The 17356-nt window shown below is 42.1% G+C and overlaps 2 protein-coding genes across 5 annotated transcripts; one reads left to right on the top strand and one right to left on the bottom strand.

The window, feature by feature from the left end:
- Positions 1–4662: 4662 nt before the first annotated feature.
- On the top strand, positions 4663–12504 carry tlcd3bb (TLC domain containing 3Bb). Of its 3 annotated transcripts, none has more exons than XM_085170305.1 (7): positions 4663–5069; positions 6478–6680; positions 7007–7090; positions 8408–8633; positions 9257–9352; positions 10288–10397; positions 10535–12504. In XM_085170305.1, exons 2-7 carry the CDS (start codon positions 6556–6558, stop codon positions 10800–10802), a joined length of 909 nt encoding a protein of 302 aa, XP_085026431.1. In that variant the 5' UTR covers positions 4663–5069; positions 6478–6555; the 3' UTR covers positions 10803–12504. The 3 variants fall into 3 exon arrangements, with proteins under 3 accessions (XP_085026431.1, XP_085026430.1, XP_085026432.1); XM_085170304.1 differs by having other exon boundaries at positions 4666–5263; XM_085170306.1 differs by lacking the exon at positions 4663–5069 and adding an exon at positions 5270–5814.
- Positions 11986–17236, bottom strand: pagr1 (PAXIP1 associated glutamate-rich protein 1). 2 transcript variants are annotated; one of them, XM_085170308.1, is made up of 5 exons: positions 16921–17236; positions 16488–16682; positions 14592–14922; positions 14405–14493; positions 11986–14314 (listed from the first exon to the last, which is right to left on the bottom strand). In XM_085170308.1, the coding sequence occupies exons 2-5, from the start codon at positions 16648–16650 to the stop codon at positions 14079–14081; spliced, it is 819 nt and encodes a 272-aa protein (XP_085026434.1). In that variant the 5' UTR covers positions 16651–16682; positions 16921–17236; the 3' UTR covers positions 11986–14078. The 2 variants fall into 2 exon arrangements, with proteins under 2 accessions (XP_085026434.1, XP_085026433.1); XM_085170307.1 differs by having other exon boundaries at positions 16925–17230.
- Positions 17237–17356: the final 120 nt, after the last annotated feature.

The raw sequence follows: 17356 nt of genomic DNA, 5'->3' as shown, positions 1-17356 counted from the left end.
CCCCAGGTACACCACCAACCCGTTCATGTGTCTAACCGTTTTTCCCCACTCGGTGACACACCCGCCGGGGGTCAAACTCTGGTAATTGGTGATTCTGTTCTCAGACATGTGAAGCTAGAGACACCGGCAACCATAGTCAATTGTCTTCCAGGGGCCAGAGCAGGCGACATTGAAGGAAATTTAAAACTGCTGGCTAAGGGTAAACGTAAATTCAATAAAATCATAATTCACGTCGGCAGTAATGACACCCGGTTACGCCAATCGGAGGTCACTAAAATCAATATTGAATCGGTGTGTAACTTTGCCAAAACAATGTCGGACTCTGTAGTTTTCTCTGGTCCCCTCCCCAATCAGACCAGGAGTGACATGTTTAGCCGCATGTTCTCCTTAAATTGCTGGCTGTCTGAGTGGTGTCCCAGAAACGATGTGGGCTTCATAGATAATTGGCAAACCTTCTGGAGGAAACCTGGTCTTGTTAGGAGAGATGGCATCCATCCCACTTTGGATGGAGCAGCTCTCATTTCTAGAAATATCGACAAATTTATTAAACCCCTCAAAACATGACTATCCAGAGTTGGGACCAGGAAGCAGAGTTGCAGTCTTACACGCCTCTCTGCAGCTTCTCTCCTCCTGCTACCCCCCCAAAAACCCATCTCCATAGAGACTGTGTCTGCTTCCAAAAAGACAAAAAACAAACTAAAAACCAGCAACAAACAACTTAAACAATCACAAAGAAAGAACAATACAGTATCCACATCTGAACCAAAGAGTAAAACAGTGAAATGTGGATTATTAAATATTAGGTCTCTCTCCTCCAAGTCTCTGTTAGTACATGACTTAATAATTGATCAACAAATTGATTTACTCTGCCTTACAGAAACCTGGTTGCAGCAGGATGATTATGTTAGTTTAAATGAATCAACACCCCCGAGTCATTCTAACTACCAGAAATCTCGAAGCACAGGTCGAGGGGGCGGTGTGGCAGCAATTTTTCACACCAGTCTATTAATTAATGAAAGACCAAGACAGACTTTTAATTCATTTGAAAGCCTGATGCTTAACATTGTCCACCCCAGCTGTGAAACTCAGAAACCAGTCTTACTTGTTATCATCTATCATCCACCTGGGCCTTACACAGAGTTTCTGTCTGATTTCTCAGACTTTATATCTAATTTAGTTCTGAGCTCAGATAAAATAATTATTGTGGGTGATTTTAACATCCATGTAGATGCTAAAAATGACAGCCTCAACATGGCATTTAATCTGTTGTTAGACTCAATTGGTTTCTCTCAAAATGTAAAAGAACCCACCCACCACTTTAATCACACTCTAGATCTTGTTTTAACATATGGCATAGAAACTGAACATTTAACAGTGTTTCCTGAAAACCCTCTCCTGTCTGATCATTTCTTGATAACATTTACATTTACAATAATTGATTACGCAGCAGTGGAGAGTGGACTTTATCAAAGTAGATGTCTTTCTGAAAGCGCTGTAACTAAGTTTAAGAATATAATCCAGCCACTGTTATCATCGTCAATGCCCTGTACCAACACAGAGCAGAGCAGCTATCTGAACGCTACCCCAACAGAGGTCGATTATCTTGTTAATAATTTCACCTCCTCACTACGTACGACTCTGGATACTGTAGCTCCAGTGAAAACTAAGGTCTCTAATCAGAAGTACCTGACCCCGTGGTATAATTCTCAAACACGTACCCTAAAGCAGATGACTCGTAATCTGGAGAGGAAATGGCGTGTCACAAATTTAGAGGATCATCATTTAGCCTGGAGAAATAGTTTGTTGCTTTATAAGAAAGCCCTCCGCAAAGCCAGAACAGCTTACTACTCATCACTGATTGAAGAAAATAAGAACAACCCCAGGTTTCTCTTCAGCACTGTAGCCAGGCTGACAAAAAGTCAGAGCTCTGTTGAGCCAACCATCCCTTTAACGTTAACTAGTGATGACTTCATGAACTTCTTCACAAATAAAATTTTTATCATTAGAGAAAAAATTACCAATAATCATCCCACAGATCTAATATTATCTACAGCTACTCTTAGTTCCATTGATGTTAAGTTAGACTCTTTTTTTCCAATCGATCTTTCTGAGTTAACTTCAATAATTACTTCCTCCAAACCATCAACGTGTCTTTTAGACCCCATTCCTACAAAACTGCTCAAAGAAGTCCTGCCATTGATTAATTCTTCGATCTTATATATGATCAACCTATCTCTAATAATCGGCTATGTACCACAGGCCTTCAAGGTGGCTGCAGTTAAACCTTTACTCAAAAAGCCATCTCTAGACCCAGCAGTCTTAGCTAATTATAGGCCAATCTCCAACCTTCCTTTCATATCAAAAATCCTTGAAAGAGTAGTTGTCAAACAGCTAACAGATCATCTGCAGAGGAATGGTTTATTTGAAGAGTTTCAGTCAGGTTTCAGAGTTCATCACAGCACAGAAACAGCTTTATTGAAGGTTACAAATGATCTTCTTATGGCCTCTGACAGTGGACTCATCTCTGTGCTTGTCCTTCTTGACCTTAGTGCAGCATTCGATACTGTTGACCATAATATTCTATTAGAGCGATTAGAACATGCTGTAGGTATTACAGGTATTGCACTGCAGTGGTTTGTATCATATCTATCTAATAGACTCCAATTTGTGCATGTAAATGGAGAGTCCTCTTCACACACTGAGGTTAATTATGGAGTTCCACAGGGTTCGGTGCTAGGACCAATTCTGTTTACATTATACATGCTTCCCCTAGGCAGCATCATTAAAAGACATAGCATACATTTTCACTGCTATGCAGATGACACCCAGCTCTATCTGTCCATGAAGCCAGATAACACACACCAATTAGTTAAACTGCAGGAATGTCTTAAAGACATAAAGACTTGGATGGCCACTAACTTTCTGCTTCTTAACTCAGATAAAACTGAGGTCATTGTACTCGGCGCTGAAAAGCTTAGAAATATGGTATCTAACCAGATTCTTACTCTGGATGGCATTACCTTGGCCTCCAGTAACACTGTGAGGAACCTTGGAGTCATTTTTGACCAGGATATGTCCTTCAACGCACATATTAAACAAATATGCAAGACTGCGTTCTTCCATTTGCGCAACATCTCTAAAATTAGAAATATCCTGTCTCAGAGTGACGCTGAAAAACTAGTTCATGCATTTATTACTTCCAGGCTAGACTACTGCAATTCATTATTATCAGGATGTCCAAAAAACTCACTGAAAAGCCTTCAGTTAATCCAAAATGCTGCAGCAAGAGTACTGACAGGGACTAGAAAGAGAGAGCATATTTCTCCTGTTTTGGCTTCCCTTCATTGGCTTCCTGTTAAATCCAGAATTGAATTCAAAATCCTGCTCCTCACATACAAGGTCTTAAATAATCAGGCCCCATCTTATCTTAATGACCTTGTAGTACCATATTACCCTATTAGAGCACTTCGCTCTCGCTCTGCAGGCCTACTTGTTGTTCCTAGAGTATTTAAAAGTAGAATGGGAGGGAGAGCCTTCAGTTTTCAGGCCCCTCTTCTGTGGAACCAGCTTCCAGTTTGGATTCAGGAGACAGACACTATCTCTACTTTTAAGATTAGGCTTAAAACCTTCCTTTTTGCTAAAGCATATAGTTAGGGCTGGACCAGGTGACCCTGAATCCTCCCTTAGTTATGCTGCAATAGATGTAGGCTGCCGGGGGATTCCCATGATGCATTGAGTTTTTCCTTTCCAGTCACCTTTCTCACTCACTATGTATTAACAGACCTCTCTGTATTGAATCGTATCTGTTATTAATCTCTGTCTCTCTTCCACAGCATGTCTTTATCCTGTCTTCCTTCTCTCACCCCAACCGGTCGCAGCAGATGGCCGCCCCTCCCTGAGCCTGGTTCTGCCGGAGGTTTCTTCCTGTTAAAAGGGAGTTTTTCCTTCCCACTGTCGCCAAAGTGCTTGCTCATAGGGGGTCATATGATTGTTGGGCTTTTCTCTGTATCTATGAAGCGCCTTGAGGCGACATTTGTTGTGATTTGGCGCTATATAAATAAAATTGAATTGAATTGAATTGAATTGAATTGAATATATACACATATACAGACATACATACATACATACATACCAATGGCTGTACTTTCTTCATGATTTAACGTCTTTACAAATCTGTAATAAACCACAAAACATAAAGAATAATTTCACGAGCCTAGTTAGGAAGGTCACTCATGTTTATAACCTTCATGGCAGATTGCTTTTGAATTTCACCTTGGCTTATGTTTGCGTTTTACACAGACAGCTGGCATGTGCATGTGTTGCACATACATATACACATTTGTTACCCAGCACCAACTGAGTAGTGTTAGACATGGATATCACTGCCAAGCCTGAACAAAGTAGCATTAATTGTCCCGTTATCTGCAAGCTTCCCCGGCAAGGTCTGCCAGGCAGGGCCGTGACCCTGTAAAGACACTAGGCATGTCTGATTATATGCAGCTGAGGGCTGATAAGAGATACATTTATTGACTGTTGCTGTTCACTTATGAACAATGACTCTACGGTTCAAAGATGTAGCCTGTACCAAAGAGAATGGGGCTTTAATCAATTGTGCACGTTTTCAGTGTTTTATATAAACTGATAAAACGTCTGTGATTTTGAAAGAAGCAGAGTGAATATTTGCAAACTAAAAATCGAGCTGAAATAGATTGCTTCCCTACGTGGGATCCATTCAGCGTTTCGGTGCACAGAAAACAACAATTTGCAAAATGCGGTGCTGTGACTGGTGCAAATTTCTCGTCATGACATGAGATGCTGCCGCCCGGACCTGTAGGAAAGTAGCTGGCGCAGCAGTCCAACAGTGTTGAGTCAACGTTGCATCTGGGAGGCTGAGAGAGGAGAGGAGGCAGCGGCATCTCTGCTCTGCTGTGGCGAGACAGAGGAGATGACATAGCGACTGGACCAGCTACAGTCACTGTGACACCTGTACCCGACTGCGCCATTGTCTTTTGTCATCTGTTTAATTAGATACTGCTATTTCTGTCGCATGCTTCCCACCGATGCCCTCGGTGAGCTGCCCTCATACAGATTTTGATCTAAGTTTAGGCACGCTAGCGCTAGCTCGCTGCTACTACCCTTCAACATTGAAGTGGTCACATAAACATGCGGATCATCGAGGCGGAGACCCCCGGGATACCTCTAAACGCTTTCAACAGGACACGACTTTCGACTGGCCGCTGACTGGACTCTGCAGAGTCGCCGTGTAAATGTTGCATAACAATTTCTTCCTCTATTCTAGACATGTGTAAACTCCAATCCGCTAGCCACGGTTAGCGCTTAACGGGATATGTTAGCTGCGCTGCTACTGCTAAGTGCTACAAACAAATAACAAGCTAACGAAACAGTTTAACGCCACCGTGTCTTGTCCATGAATTAGCGAGAAAACACAGACGGGAACACAGTTGACGATTAGTATTTATGTGGAGGTTCTAGTATCTCTCTAACTGTTGTTGTGGATTGATGGATGGTGTCGGTTGCCAAGCCAGTGGTGACTAAAGTACCACAGCTAGCGCTAGCTAGCGTTTGTACTCATTGTTAGCGGGCGGTTGAGGGGTGCAGACAGTTGCTGTTGTCTGCAGCGGGATGGCATATAATGTTGGCTATATCGTTTTGTACACTGAGCATACACGCATGCTGGCTGACCCAGTTTTTGTCTTATTAGGACTTGGGAGAAGAAAACGGCAAAGCCCGCTAACTCGCCTTGCCACTCTGCCGCTAGTTAGCTTAACTAGCTGTTAAATTTGGAGAGAAAACGTAAGTTAGCGTTTGCTCAGGAACAAGTAAATTTGACACGTGGGCTCCTTGAGTCTGCATCCCTTCAGAGCTTGGGCCAATTTAAAAATTAAAGGTTAACTGACTAGACTAGGCTGGGTCGCCAATGTTGTCAGCATAGCTTATTTGTATGTGGATCAAAAGCGTAACCTGTATCTGGTTATCCAGACAGGTTAACCTCGGCTAGCAGTGCTGCCAGAAGCTGTGAGCAGCAGTAGCATCACATGCATTGTCAATATTTTCGACGTTTGGGATTTTAAAAATAGCGCAATGCGTATTTTGCTAATGGACTTCAACTTTTAATGAGTCAGCTCCTCGACTATGTGCAAACTGTAAAAACCGCATAGTAAAACCACATGCTCTTATATGTATAGGTATATATATGCATATAAATGCATATAGGTAAAACGGCATGTTGCACAAAGGCGTCTGCTCACTGACATCCTACCCCCGTGTAGTCTCTCAGCATTCAGTGCAGTGCACCCTTCTCTTACCTAAATTTTAGCTCTTCTTTGGCCTTTCAGTAGAAAAATCTATTCCCACCAACAGTAGTCTAGAATAGTATTTGCGACATGCTTACACCAGGGAATTGTAGTGAGCTCAGTATAAGCCCTCATTCACTCTGTCGTGTCTCGTGTTTTTCAGAGAGGTGAAAGAGCGACGGATCTCAAGGACCAGATTGCCTGCTGAACTTTTTGCCTCAACGACAGATCGCCAGGGACCATGCTGGCCATCCTAGCTGCTGGCTCTATTTTCTTTCCAGGCCTTTTCCTGCTGTCCAAACAATGCCTGAAGACCATTCCAGGACTGAGATGGAGCGAAGGGGACGCAGTGATTGTATCAGCTAGGTTAGCCCCTCTGAAATGCTTTTGAATTGCTGTGTTGTCTTATTCGCAGTAGATGTAGAAATGCCATCTAGAAACTCAACCCTCACTCTGTTTACCTTTTATGCCAACAGCATGCCCTCTAAAATTATAGCAAAGTGGTGCTTTTACTGCAGTGCGATCAAGGTTGTTTTAGACTAAACCTCTTATTTTTTTATTTTATTTTTTTTGCATAACAAGTGTGTCAGATTAATGTGGAAGCTATTATGTTTTTACAGGTACTTTGAGCTGTGTTATTTTTGCACATTTTTAACACGTGTTAACTAGACAGTGAATGCTTGTCATTTCAGGTTGGTGTCCTCAATTCAGGCAGTCATGGCTTCCTCAGCAGGCTACATCATTGCCTCTTCCTGTGAAGACATCATTGAGGACCAGTAAGTCTATGAGTACATTTCTGGAATATATTCTGTCACATTTGATCAGACTTTAATATCATGATTGGTCATTTCCAGGTCTGTGTCTGGACTATGTATAGGCTCTCTGGTTTTCATGTTCTACATACAGATGAGGACAGAGTTATTAATCCCTCTATCAAAATGCCCTTTAAAAAAATATATTTTTTAAGTGTTTTCCAAGTGTTCTCAAACAGGACAAGGAATTGTTAACACAGCTTTTCCAAACATCCTAGTTTTACTTTGGATGCTTAAATGATTTTACTTTTCACTTTGTTGCTAAAAGCCAATACTGAACCTGTTTTGGTGGATAACAGCATGCCGTTGTTTCTTCTTGCACATGTCTCGTGTAAATCCCAGGCAGTTGTTCTTTGGCGAATCTCTCAAGCCCCTCCAGATGCAAGGTCTTATAGCATGGACCTTGGTGTTCAGTTTGCCCTGCAGATTTTTAGTGGGATTAAAGTAATGGCTCTGTGCAAGCCAGTCAGCAGCGTTCACTTAGTTCTTTACCGGGGCAATATATGTTTTTGTCATGTTGGAAGACAAAGGGATGACCCAGACCTAGTTTTACTGTTGAATGCTTGAAGTTTTATTTCAAAATCTTCCCATATCATTCATCAGATATCAAATATCGTCTTTATGATTCCTTCCACCTCAAGGACATCCTCAGTTCCAGATGCACTGAAGGAGCCCCACAACATAATACTCCCTCCACCGTGTTTCAATGTATGGATTGTGTTCTTTGGGGTGTATGCCCCTCCCTTCTTTCTCTAAACAAAAGCAGAATTTCTGTGGCCAAAGAGCTCTAGTTTTGTCTCATCTGAGCCAAAGATGTGCCAGGTCATTATTAACATACTTCAATCTGGCTTGAACGATTCTCTTCTGCAGAAATTTAGTTTTTCTTGATATGAACCTCACAGTCCTGTGCAGGGTTCCAGTGGTTGTCTTCTTTGACACTACAATCCATCTCATGCTTTGTGAGAATCAGCATTTCCTTTTTCTTTTGTTTTTGACATAATACTTTTTTCAAGTGACAGCTCAAATCCTTACCAAAGATTTTGACAAAAACTTTAAATGTCACAGGGGGAGGGCCTAATAATTTTATTCTCATCTGTATGTTTTAGGTGGGTTTTTCCAGTTAGTTTTTTCATTGCAGAGGGGGCAAGCTTTGTTTTATTAAGGGTTGTCATAGTTTGTATAGCTAATTGTACTTAGCTCCAACTTGGCAGGCAAGCACAGTATTAATGAAGTTGTGTTCTGACTGTTAGTGAAGCTGTGTCCCTCCTGTTATGCTTCCAGGCACTGGCTCACGAGCAGTTACATCATGTTCGCCGTTCCCTACTTTGTGTACGACATCTACGCCATGTTCATGTGCTACTGGTACAAGCTCCGGGTCAAAGGGCACGAGGAGGCCTCGGCGGCACCCCAGCACATGAGCTCGGCGCTGACCAGCTACTTGCGTCGCGAGTTCCTCATGGTGCTGCACCATGTTGTCATGGTCACCGTCTGCTTCCCCGTCTCTGTGGTAACTGTCATACATTGCTCTTTCTGTTGAGCACGGATCTGAGCGAAGCAAGAAAAGTATAGCAGTGAATTATCTACCCACACTCAGGTATTTTAGTCTTGTGAAAAGGTGCAGTGTACTTGTGGCAGAAGTGTTTCACGTTTTATTCCCAAAGCAAAACTTACTGTGTAGCACAAAAAGGATATAAAAGTCCAATTTAATAATCATTGTCTCATAAAGCAATTTATATGGTGTATATTGTGTTTAATGTGCTGTAAAGTCGAGGAAAAATAGCCCAGTGCCAAATAAGAACCTGATAATTCTCTGATTCTTCTTCTCTCATTTATAAACAAACTAAACTAAGCAGTACCTTTTTTCCAGGTTTTAAAACTATGCCCTTGTTTTAATAGATTTAAAGTTATTCACTGTTCTGCAGCGTGTTCACTGTTCAGCTTCTAGAGGCATTAAAAAGCCGTCCACATTTGTCTGACAGAGTAGCAATTAAGTCTTCAAACTATTTCAGTTGACTAGCTAAACGTTCACTTCCACAGAAGGGGTATTTTTATTGCAGATGTACTAACAAGTCCACAAAGGAACAAAGCAGTCTAGACAAATAATCAGCCTTCTTTTCCCTCTCTCCCTAGTTTTGGCGACAAGGAAAGGGCGATTATTTCCAGGGCATAATGTTCATGGCTGAGCTCAGCACTCCGTCTGTCTGCTTAGGAAAAATACTCATCCAGGTAAGCATCTGAGTTCAGCCTGTAGGAAGATTGAAGTGCATTTTTATTTTAATTTTTTTTTGCATGTGCATGTGTCACACTAAAGTTCTCCTGCACTCTCTACTGTTTTTTTTTTTTCCTTCTCCCTTTTTTAATTCATCGGAGAGTATATTTCCAGCCATTCCCAGCATGCAGCTTGTTCATGCCCAGCGGCTCCTGTCAGCTGCGTCTTACATGAACAGCTCTGTCAGAAACATCAGTCTTTAATTGGTAACACAGTCCGCTGCTGGAGTTGCACGTCCCCCCTGTATTTGTTTTTAGGTCTGTGTGATTCAGTGTCTGCTTGTACTCCAAAGTGAGGCTCCCACAGCTGTTTGTCTCTGAACATAGCCCCTAGATTTACACTGGATGTTCAGCAGATACATTATCTGCATGTCCTTCTACCCTTTATCACTTAGCACCCTGGCTCTCCCATTCACAGTGCACATGGCAGTTTGATAAACAGCAAAAGCTGTGTCGTTAGACCTCCCTGCTTAAAGAAATAACTAAAAAAAAAACCTATGTAATACAAAAGGGTTCTTATTGATGGGATGCCATGTAATTCTAGCATATGAGATTAGTGAATGGGCAGGAGGAAAAACCTCTTAGGCAGATGTGTGTTTGTGCTCTGTGTTATCTCACGAAAACAGGTTCAAGATAAAGCTTTAAGCTAATGAGGGTGTAAAAAGGGGCTGCTGCAGCATCTCCCTGCCCTCCCACCCTTCCTGTAGGAACCAACCAGTGTCCAGCCAGGAGCATTACACTGTGCTTTCCACCTCGTCTTGTTTAGATAGCATTAACAAATATAACAATATTAGAATTAACAGTATTACAGTCAAAGATTAACATCGGTGGCTTTCACCAAACTGTACCGCTTGCTTTTCTTTCTCCCTCTCTCTTTTTATTCCCGCTCTCAGTACAAACAGCAGCACACTCTCCTGCACAAAGTGAATGGGGCTCTTATGCTGATCACTTTTTTCATCTGTCGAGTCCTACTCTTCCCTTACCTCTACTACGTCTACGGAAGGTATGTCTTTCTTTCCATCTCTGTTCTGCTGTCTGGCTGAACTCGGGTCAGTGACTTGCACAGCCACTAGAAAGGTTTGTGAGCGCACGTTTTACAACCCTGCAATTTTTTTTGTCTCCTCTCCGTTGTGGGTCCAGGTACGCATCCATTCCCTTCCACATGGTTCCGTTGACGGTGCCCTGGCACTGTAACCTCGGCGCTGCTCTGCTTATGGCGCCCCAGCTCTACTGGTTCTCCCTCATTTGCAGGGGCGCCCTGCGACTGTTCATGGGCACCTCCCGCTCGCAGAGGTCGCACCCGACCGCCGCCGCCGCTAAGGAGCTCCAGAGGGATGGCAACACTCTGCCCCAGCCCGCCAACGGCTACAGCACGCTCCCCACAGAGCCCGAGCTGGCCACGCACTGAGAGGAGCGGTGTGGAGGGGAGGCTGGGGGCGGGGGAGGGAAAGAAGGCGAATGTACCAATGAGTATGTAAAGGAAGGAACGCTGCAAGGAGGAAAGCGAGACTTGAAACGAGCTGAGACGGTGGCCTCAGATTGTGCTGAAGTGCTTGTAGCCAGCAAAACAGTTAAACGCTTCAGCGGCTAGCCTTCAAGTACTTCAGCCTCTTAGTTTGTAGGAAACATAAAGGAAGTGTTGGCGCGCTCAGTATTTAAGATGTCTTCGGGCACTGTGACAGACAGGAACATGCACTGACTAGAGAGGAAGTTGCCTGGATGTACAGCAAGCATAGGTGGCCGTTTCCCCTCACGTAGATCAAATTCAGTCCTCTCTGCCTCCTGGAAGAGCAGGAAAATAGGAATGTATTATATTGTATGTTAGTATGTTCGCTGTAGATGGAAGGCCTAATTCAGTTTAGTAATGAAGAAGACCTTCAAAAAAGAAAAAAAAATCCCAGCTAAACAGTATTTTGACTTGTTAGTGTTTATTATCTGTATCCTCTATGTAGTCACTGTCACTCTAACAAAAATGTAACCGACCTGCAGACTGACTCATCTTTAGAACGGAGATAATCTCATACGACTGTATTCTGCTGCCTTATCCCTCCCTCCTGCTCCCCTCCCCCTGATTCTTTGCTATTTCTTTATGTTTTAGTTTTTTTAAAATATTATTTTTTACTCTCAAGAAAGAAGGAAGAAGCTTTCCCTCGGACAGAAAAATGTGATGGTTGTACATAGCAGATGTTTTGAAAAAAAAGTCATTCCATGTCAGTATTAGGTCAGTGTTTATTTATTTTCTTAGGCTTTGTCCGACTTCTGCATCCGACATTTTTGACAGTTCGACGTTAAGACGGAAACATTTCACAGTCTTACAGCTTAGTGAACGCAAACTACCCTCAGATATTTCCACAGTGGTCCTCGTTTCAGTGTAGATAAAGATTGTGTAGATTCCTTTTCATCACTATTATTATTATATTTTTTTTACATATAAGATGTTTGGTGTTGTACAACAGCACCAATTACTTTACAGGAATATTTCACAAAGGGATCTGTGATGTTTGAGTGTTTCTAGCTCTGTTAGGGGGTCTCGTAATGTCAAATTTTGAAGGGGAACAACAAAGACAAGGAAGCACATTTGTTACTACTACTTCTTTTTTTTTTTTACTGTTAAGTCTGTGAGTTAAGCCTTTCAGCCCTGTATGAAATGTTCCAATCATTTGAGCCACTGGTTCTATGAACCTTCTTCGAACAAACAAGCTTGTTTTGTATGATTTCATGTTTGTTTTAAGTAGCTACACTTTTCTGGAAATGGGTCAAGGAAACAAAACAGGAAAAAAAACAAAAAACTCAGCTTAAAAACCATCAAAGACAGGGAAGTGTGTGCCAAAGCATCTGGAGAGCCATGGGCATGTTGAACACAGAATATCCATTCCCCTGTTCCATGACTTCATAAGGTACTGCTTCTTGACAAAACATTTCAACTGATGTACTGTATATTCCACGAAATGCTTGTTATTTATTTGTAAGTATTTATTATTTATTTATTTATTTGGTTTGTGGTTTTGAATGCATATTTATGCATACATATTATACTCTATGCTTCTGAGCCTTATGTGAAGGCTGTATTGTTACTCAATCTTAGCTAAAATATACTTCTCTGTCCTGAACCTGTCTCGACTCTTTTTTTATTTATTTATTTTTAAGCTTTTAGTACTTTTTAAAATCAGACTGATTGTGTAGCTCCATCACTAGGTAGGAATGAGCCAGTAGAGGGTGCCAGAATCAGTGAAGTTGTGTGATTTTGAAAAGTTTATTCATTGTCACCACTGCAGTTCTGTAGTTACAGCTTTCTTTACCCCCTGAAGGCCTAGTCGGAGTAACCCTTGAAGCTGTTTTCTGAACTGAGACGTTTCTTTCATATTTGGGGCCTGTTTATAAAACAAAATGACTGGGTTTGCATCAGAAGTTAGTGAGGGTCAGTGAGGATGGTCTCTACCTGTGTAGCTACCCTTGGAAAAAAACAAAACTGTTGTAATCAAATGTCTTATTTTCTCAAATATACCGAGGTATCAAAACTCGTGATTGAGAGGCCATCAAATGTCATCATCATGGGGGGAAAGAGTTAAAAGCAAACCAAAATTATTAATGAGATCACATGAAGCAGATTTATGCATTTATCTTTAAATTCTGTGGGAAGGAAAAACTCCCATCAAACAGGAAGAAACCTCAGGCACAACAAGGCTCGGGAGGGGCAGCCATCCACCACAACTGGTTGAGGGTGAGGGGAGGGACACAGGACAAAGACACACTGTGGAAGAGAGCCAGATTAATATTAACTAAGATTAAATGCAGAGAGGTGTATCCACAGAGAGGGTGAAGAAGAACACTCAGTGGGCCCCATGACCCACCCAATCCTCCAGCAGCCTAGGCTTATTGCAGTGTAACTACAGGATTATTCAACGTCACCTTATATTTAACAAAAAGCAAAGGTTACAGTCTGATCTTAAAAGTAGAGTGGGTGTCTATCTCCTGAATCCAAACTGGGAGCCGGTTTCCACAGAAGAGGGACCTGAAAGCTGAAGACTCTGCCTCCCATTCTACTTTTTACTGGAAACCACAGTAAGCCAGCAGTCTGAAACTAAAGGGCTCTATTAGGGTGACACAGTACTATAAGGTCTTTAAAGGGCCTGATTATTTAAGAGCTTGTATGTGAGGAGAATTATTTAAAATTTGATTCTGGATTTAAAAAGGAAGCCAGTGAAGAGAAACCAATATGGGAGAAATACCTTTGTCACCAGTTGTTTCATTTAGTATATGAATTCTTGTTTCATAAGATCAAAGTGACTCCATCAGTTAAATTACTTTGAAACGTAATTCTCATTAAATAGTGTTTTTAGGTACATTATATTATACCCTGCATAAAACTCAAATCAAAGCAGAGCTACCCACTGTGGCCACCACCTGTGATGAGGGAGCAGACAAAAGTAGCTTTTTATATAATTTAGAATCATAACGATATCATCGTATTCATTTAGCCACAGATTGAAATAAACTGTCAGTACGCTCAGAGTACAACAGGGGAGGGACGTCCTCCAGGGTTAAAATTTTTATTGCCATCATACAAAACACATAAAACATACAAAACTTGTTACATTAAAAAAAATTCAAGTTTTTTAGAAAGCCTCAGGGAAATGCTTGGCTTTAAATGCCTTTGGGCAAGTCCTTGTCTCAAAAGAAACCATCAGTATCTCCTCTGTCGTGGTGAGAAGATGGTGTTGGGGTTGCTGTCCCGTTCCCTCTCCTTCTCCCGCTCCCTCTGGCTGTTTGGAGAAAGGGCTTCCTCCAGCTTCTTGTCACTCTTGAAGAGATCTCTTCCTGTGCGCATGATGTGCTCCTCAATCTTGCGGTGGCGCTTCATGTCTGACAATACTTTGTCCAGCCGAGCTTCCCTTTTAACAGAGGAGCGGGCAGAAGATCCTGGGAGACAACAGGCAAAAATCATTATTAATAAAAGACAAAATAGTCCAGATTATAAAGAGACAACACAAATAATTGATTGTGACATACCTGGAGTCCTGCGCCGGCTTAGGAAGGCATTTTTTGGAGTGGTTTGCATTTGCTCCTCATCAAAGTCAAACTCAGTTGGAGTTGGAGGCCTGAAAAAACAAAACAAAAAATGAGGGTGTTAACAACCAAAAGCACTCGAACCAAACTCCTTAATCCTGAAATGACCAAAAGGAAAAGCAACACTGACTTGCGTTCCCTCTCCTGCCTCTCCCGTTCCTTGGCTGCCTCCTCCTCTTCGTCTCTTTCGGGCGAGGAGGTCTGTTCAGGCGTGGGGGGCCTTCTAGGAAGGGGCACAAAGTTCAATTCCAGCATATCTCCTTTAGCGAGGAGCTCATAGAGTCTTTTGATCTCTGTGGGAGGAGGCATCCAGTTTTTGGGGTCCTCCATTTCCTCGTCGCTGTACGGAAGCTCCCAGTCACCGTCCGCCTCTTCGGCTTTCTGTTTTCCATCTTCAGCCTCCACCCCTGCATCTGCCTGAGATTCATCCTGCTGCGCCTCTCCTCCCACTGTGTTCCCATCTGAGAAAAAAAAAAAAACGTACACAGTCAGTTTAAAATCTCTTTTAAAAACAATAATGAAGCGACATTTTATTGTGGATTAACCCTATACTGGGCTTTGATGTAGCTCCCCGCCCTCAATTTAGAGCTACATGCTTTTGTTCTGATTGGCTGCCCCTCAGAGGGTCTGAACTGCAGGTCCGTGTGGCTGATGTGTGAGGCAACCGCATAAGGAATATTGGCTTCCACTGACAGATCCATGTGTAGATTGTAGGCTGGACTTTTGAAGGGGATTACTTGTACATACACTGACCTCAATATGTGAAGGTTTAGCCATGTTTAATAGGAGCAATCAGCACTGCAAAAAGTACTGCATGTATGACAGAAAGCAATACATAATAGGTCCAATTTAAACATCTTTCAAACACACTGCTTTGACTTCTCTGTGACAAGCTCTACGTAGGGACGGACTGATATGTCAACAAAACATCAACATCAGACCCACTGATGGGCATCGGGGTGCAAATAGCAAAACTATTTGAAAATCAGTGGTGACATTTATTGATAGCAGGAGCCAACGTTTCTCTCATGTGTAATATATTCTCTGCAGCAAGTGATAAAAAAGCCAAAAGACTTGAAGTGATCAAGTACATCAGGGCACAGAACAACACAGACTTTTCTAATGAAGGCTGGATCAGATACTGAGCAATAGTGGCTTTACTGAATAGTTTCATAGAAACCATTTTTTAACTTATATATATACTGTTTTAAATTAAAAGACCTCCAACTTTCTTAATGTTCACAATTGGATTGATTCTAATATTAATATTTTGTATTGATTTTTTTGTTTTGTTTAATAGATGGTTTGTGCATTTTATTGCTGTCTTTTAACACTGGAAAACAGTTTGGACAACTATGTTGTTTTTTTTAAAGTGCTCTAGATTGGATAATCTAGGTATAATGACGCAGGGTCAAAAAGATACTTGATTTCTGTATTTTAAATATACATCCCCATCATAAATCCAGTTGACTGCAGTCGATATACCGATATAAGCAAATATATTACAGTTAAAAACAGAAACATCAGAAATCACTTTTGGACACAACACTGGTGCTCATGTTTACTCTGACCACAGCTTATATCTAGTCCCAGCAGTCTGTTTGCTTTTTCTTTTAACTTTCATACAAATAACTGGCGCAGGGTGTACCACACCAATGCCAACTCCAGCACCACACCCACACCAGACCCCGGGTGAATAAGCATTTAAGAAAATGGGCGGTATAGTCACTCATTTTGCCTTTTGTGCCAATTTGTAAAAATGTAAAGACTTAGGAAGCCGACAAGGTAAGTGCCTACTAATAAACCGTGTTTCGGCTGTGCTTTGTGTCCTTGCATTTCCTGCACACTCCTGCATGACACTTGTGCATTTGTCCTTGCTGATACTTCCGACTCACACTAGTTACCTGTACAGGACATGCTTGTCCACACTGAAGACTTTTACCCTGATAATGAAACTTCCTGTCTACTGTGCGTCCTTTCACTACACCTGTCCATGCATGCATGTATCTTTACGCGTGTACTGTACCTGTATCCTCCTTGGCTGTTGCGTCGTCCTCCTCTGCCATCTCCGTATCCGGTTGCTCCGTGCTGCCCTCGTCCTCTTTGCCCTCTGCAGCTTCCTCTGAGTCCTTCATGTTCAGAACCTCTATGCCCTCTTTCAGTGAGGTGTCTGTGGCCTCAGCTTGCATGCTTCCTGCTGGTGAAGTTTCTCGCAACAGATCTGCTGAACAGAAGCCTGCCATTTAGATCTAGAAAACATTTTAGTGCAGCTGAAACTAACTTAAGGTATACACAACTGTGTGGGATAAGATGATTTTTTAGAGGCTATAACCTTTAGCCGTAGCTGTTTACTTTTGTTAAAGGATAAGTGAACGTACAGTCAACTAAAACAAGCTAGCTAACGTCAGGCCTAACCGCCAGGTATTTCTTAAACAGTAGGTAGTCTGCTAATAACATACGTGCCTTAAATCGTCATTAACGGCTTCTTCCGGATCAGTGCTGCTGTGAAAGCGATTAAAACGTTGAGTCAAATACTTTTCCAGTAAAAACTCCCCATGAGAGTCACTAAGTATAACAAACGCTTATGCACAGACGTAAACATTGCGCCATTTTGGCTGTAGGGATCTGCCTGAGCCTCTGCACTGCTGGGGCGGGGGAGCTTCACCTCACCATTGATACAACATCATGTGGATAATCCACACTCACTGCGAGCGGACACTCCAGCAGTAGAGGGGAATGGTTTGGAGATCTACGGTCGACGCGACTTCCTGTACACTGTGCAAGCGCGAGCAGGTCTTAGGGCAGACAGGGCGAAATTTGTATTAGCTTCCTTTGCTTTTCTGTTCATGTTGTTCTTGTTGTTTTTAAAACGTACGTATATGTACGTTTGTGTAG

Source organism: Neolamprologus multifasciatus, chromosome 8 (assembly GCF_963576455.1).
Source record: "Neolamprologus multifasciatus chromosome 8, fNeoMul1.2, whole genome shotgun sequence".
Classification (NCBI taxonomy): Eukaryota; Metazoa; Chordata; class Actinopteri; order Cichliformes; family Cichlidae; genus Neolamprologus; species Neolamprologus multifasciatus.
The sequence above is the reverse complement of the archived record's forward strand: the minus strand, read 5'-3'. Positions and strand labels throughout refer to the sequence as shown.

Excerpts from the sequence above, each read along its gene's own strand:
- tlcd3bb (XM_085170305.1), top strand. The coding sequence starts at position 6,556 with ATGCTGGCCATCCTAGCTGCTGGCTCTATTTTCTTTCCAGGCCTTTTC. Across the intron at positions 6,681-7,006 it reads GCAGTGATTGTATCAGCTAG|GTTGGTGTCCTCAATTCAGG; the intron begins GTTAGCCCCTCT and ends TTGTCATTTCAG. Across the intron at positions 8,634-9,256 it reads TCTGCTTCCCCGTCTCTGTG|TTTTGGCGACAAGGAAAGGG; the intron begins GTAACTGTCATA and ends CTCTCTCCCTAG.
- pagr1 (XM_085170308.1), bottom strand. The coding sequence starts at position 16,650 with ATGCAAGCTGAGGCCACAGACACCTCACTGAAAGAGGGCATAGAGGTT. Across the intron at positions 14,923-16,487 it reads AACAGCCAAGGAGGATACAG|ATGGGAACACAGTGGGAGGA; the intron begins GTACAGTACACG and ends TTTTTTTCTCAG. Across the intron at positions 14,494-14,591 it reads AGGCAGGAGAGGGAACGCAA|GCCTCCAACTCCAACTGAGT; the intron begins GTCAGTGTTGCT and ends TTGTTTTTTCAG.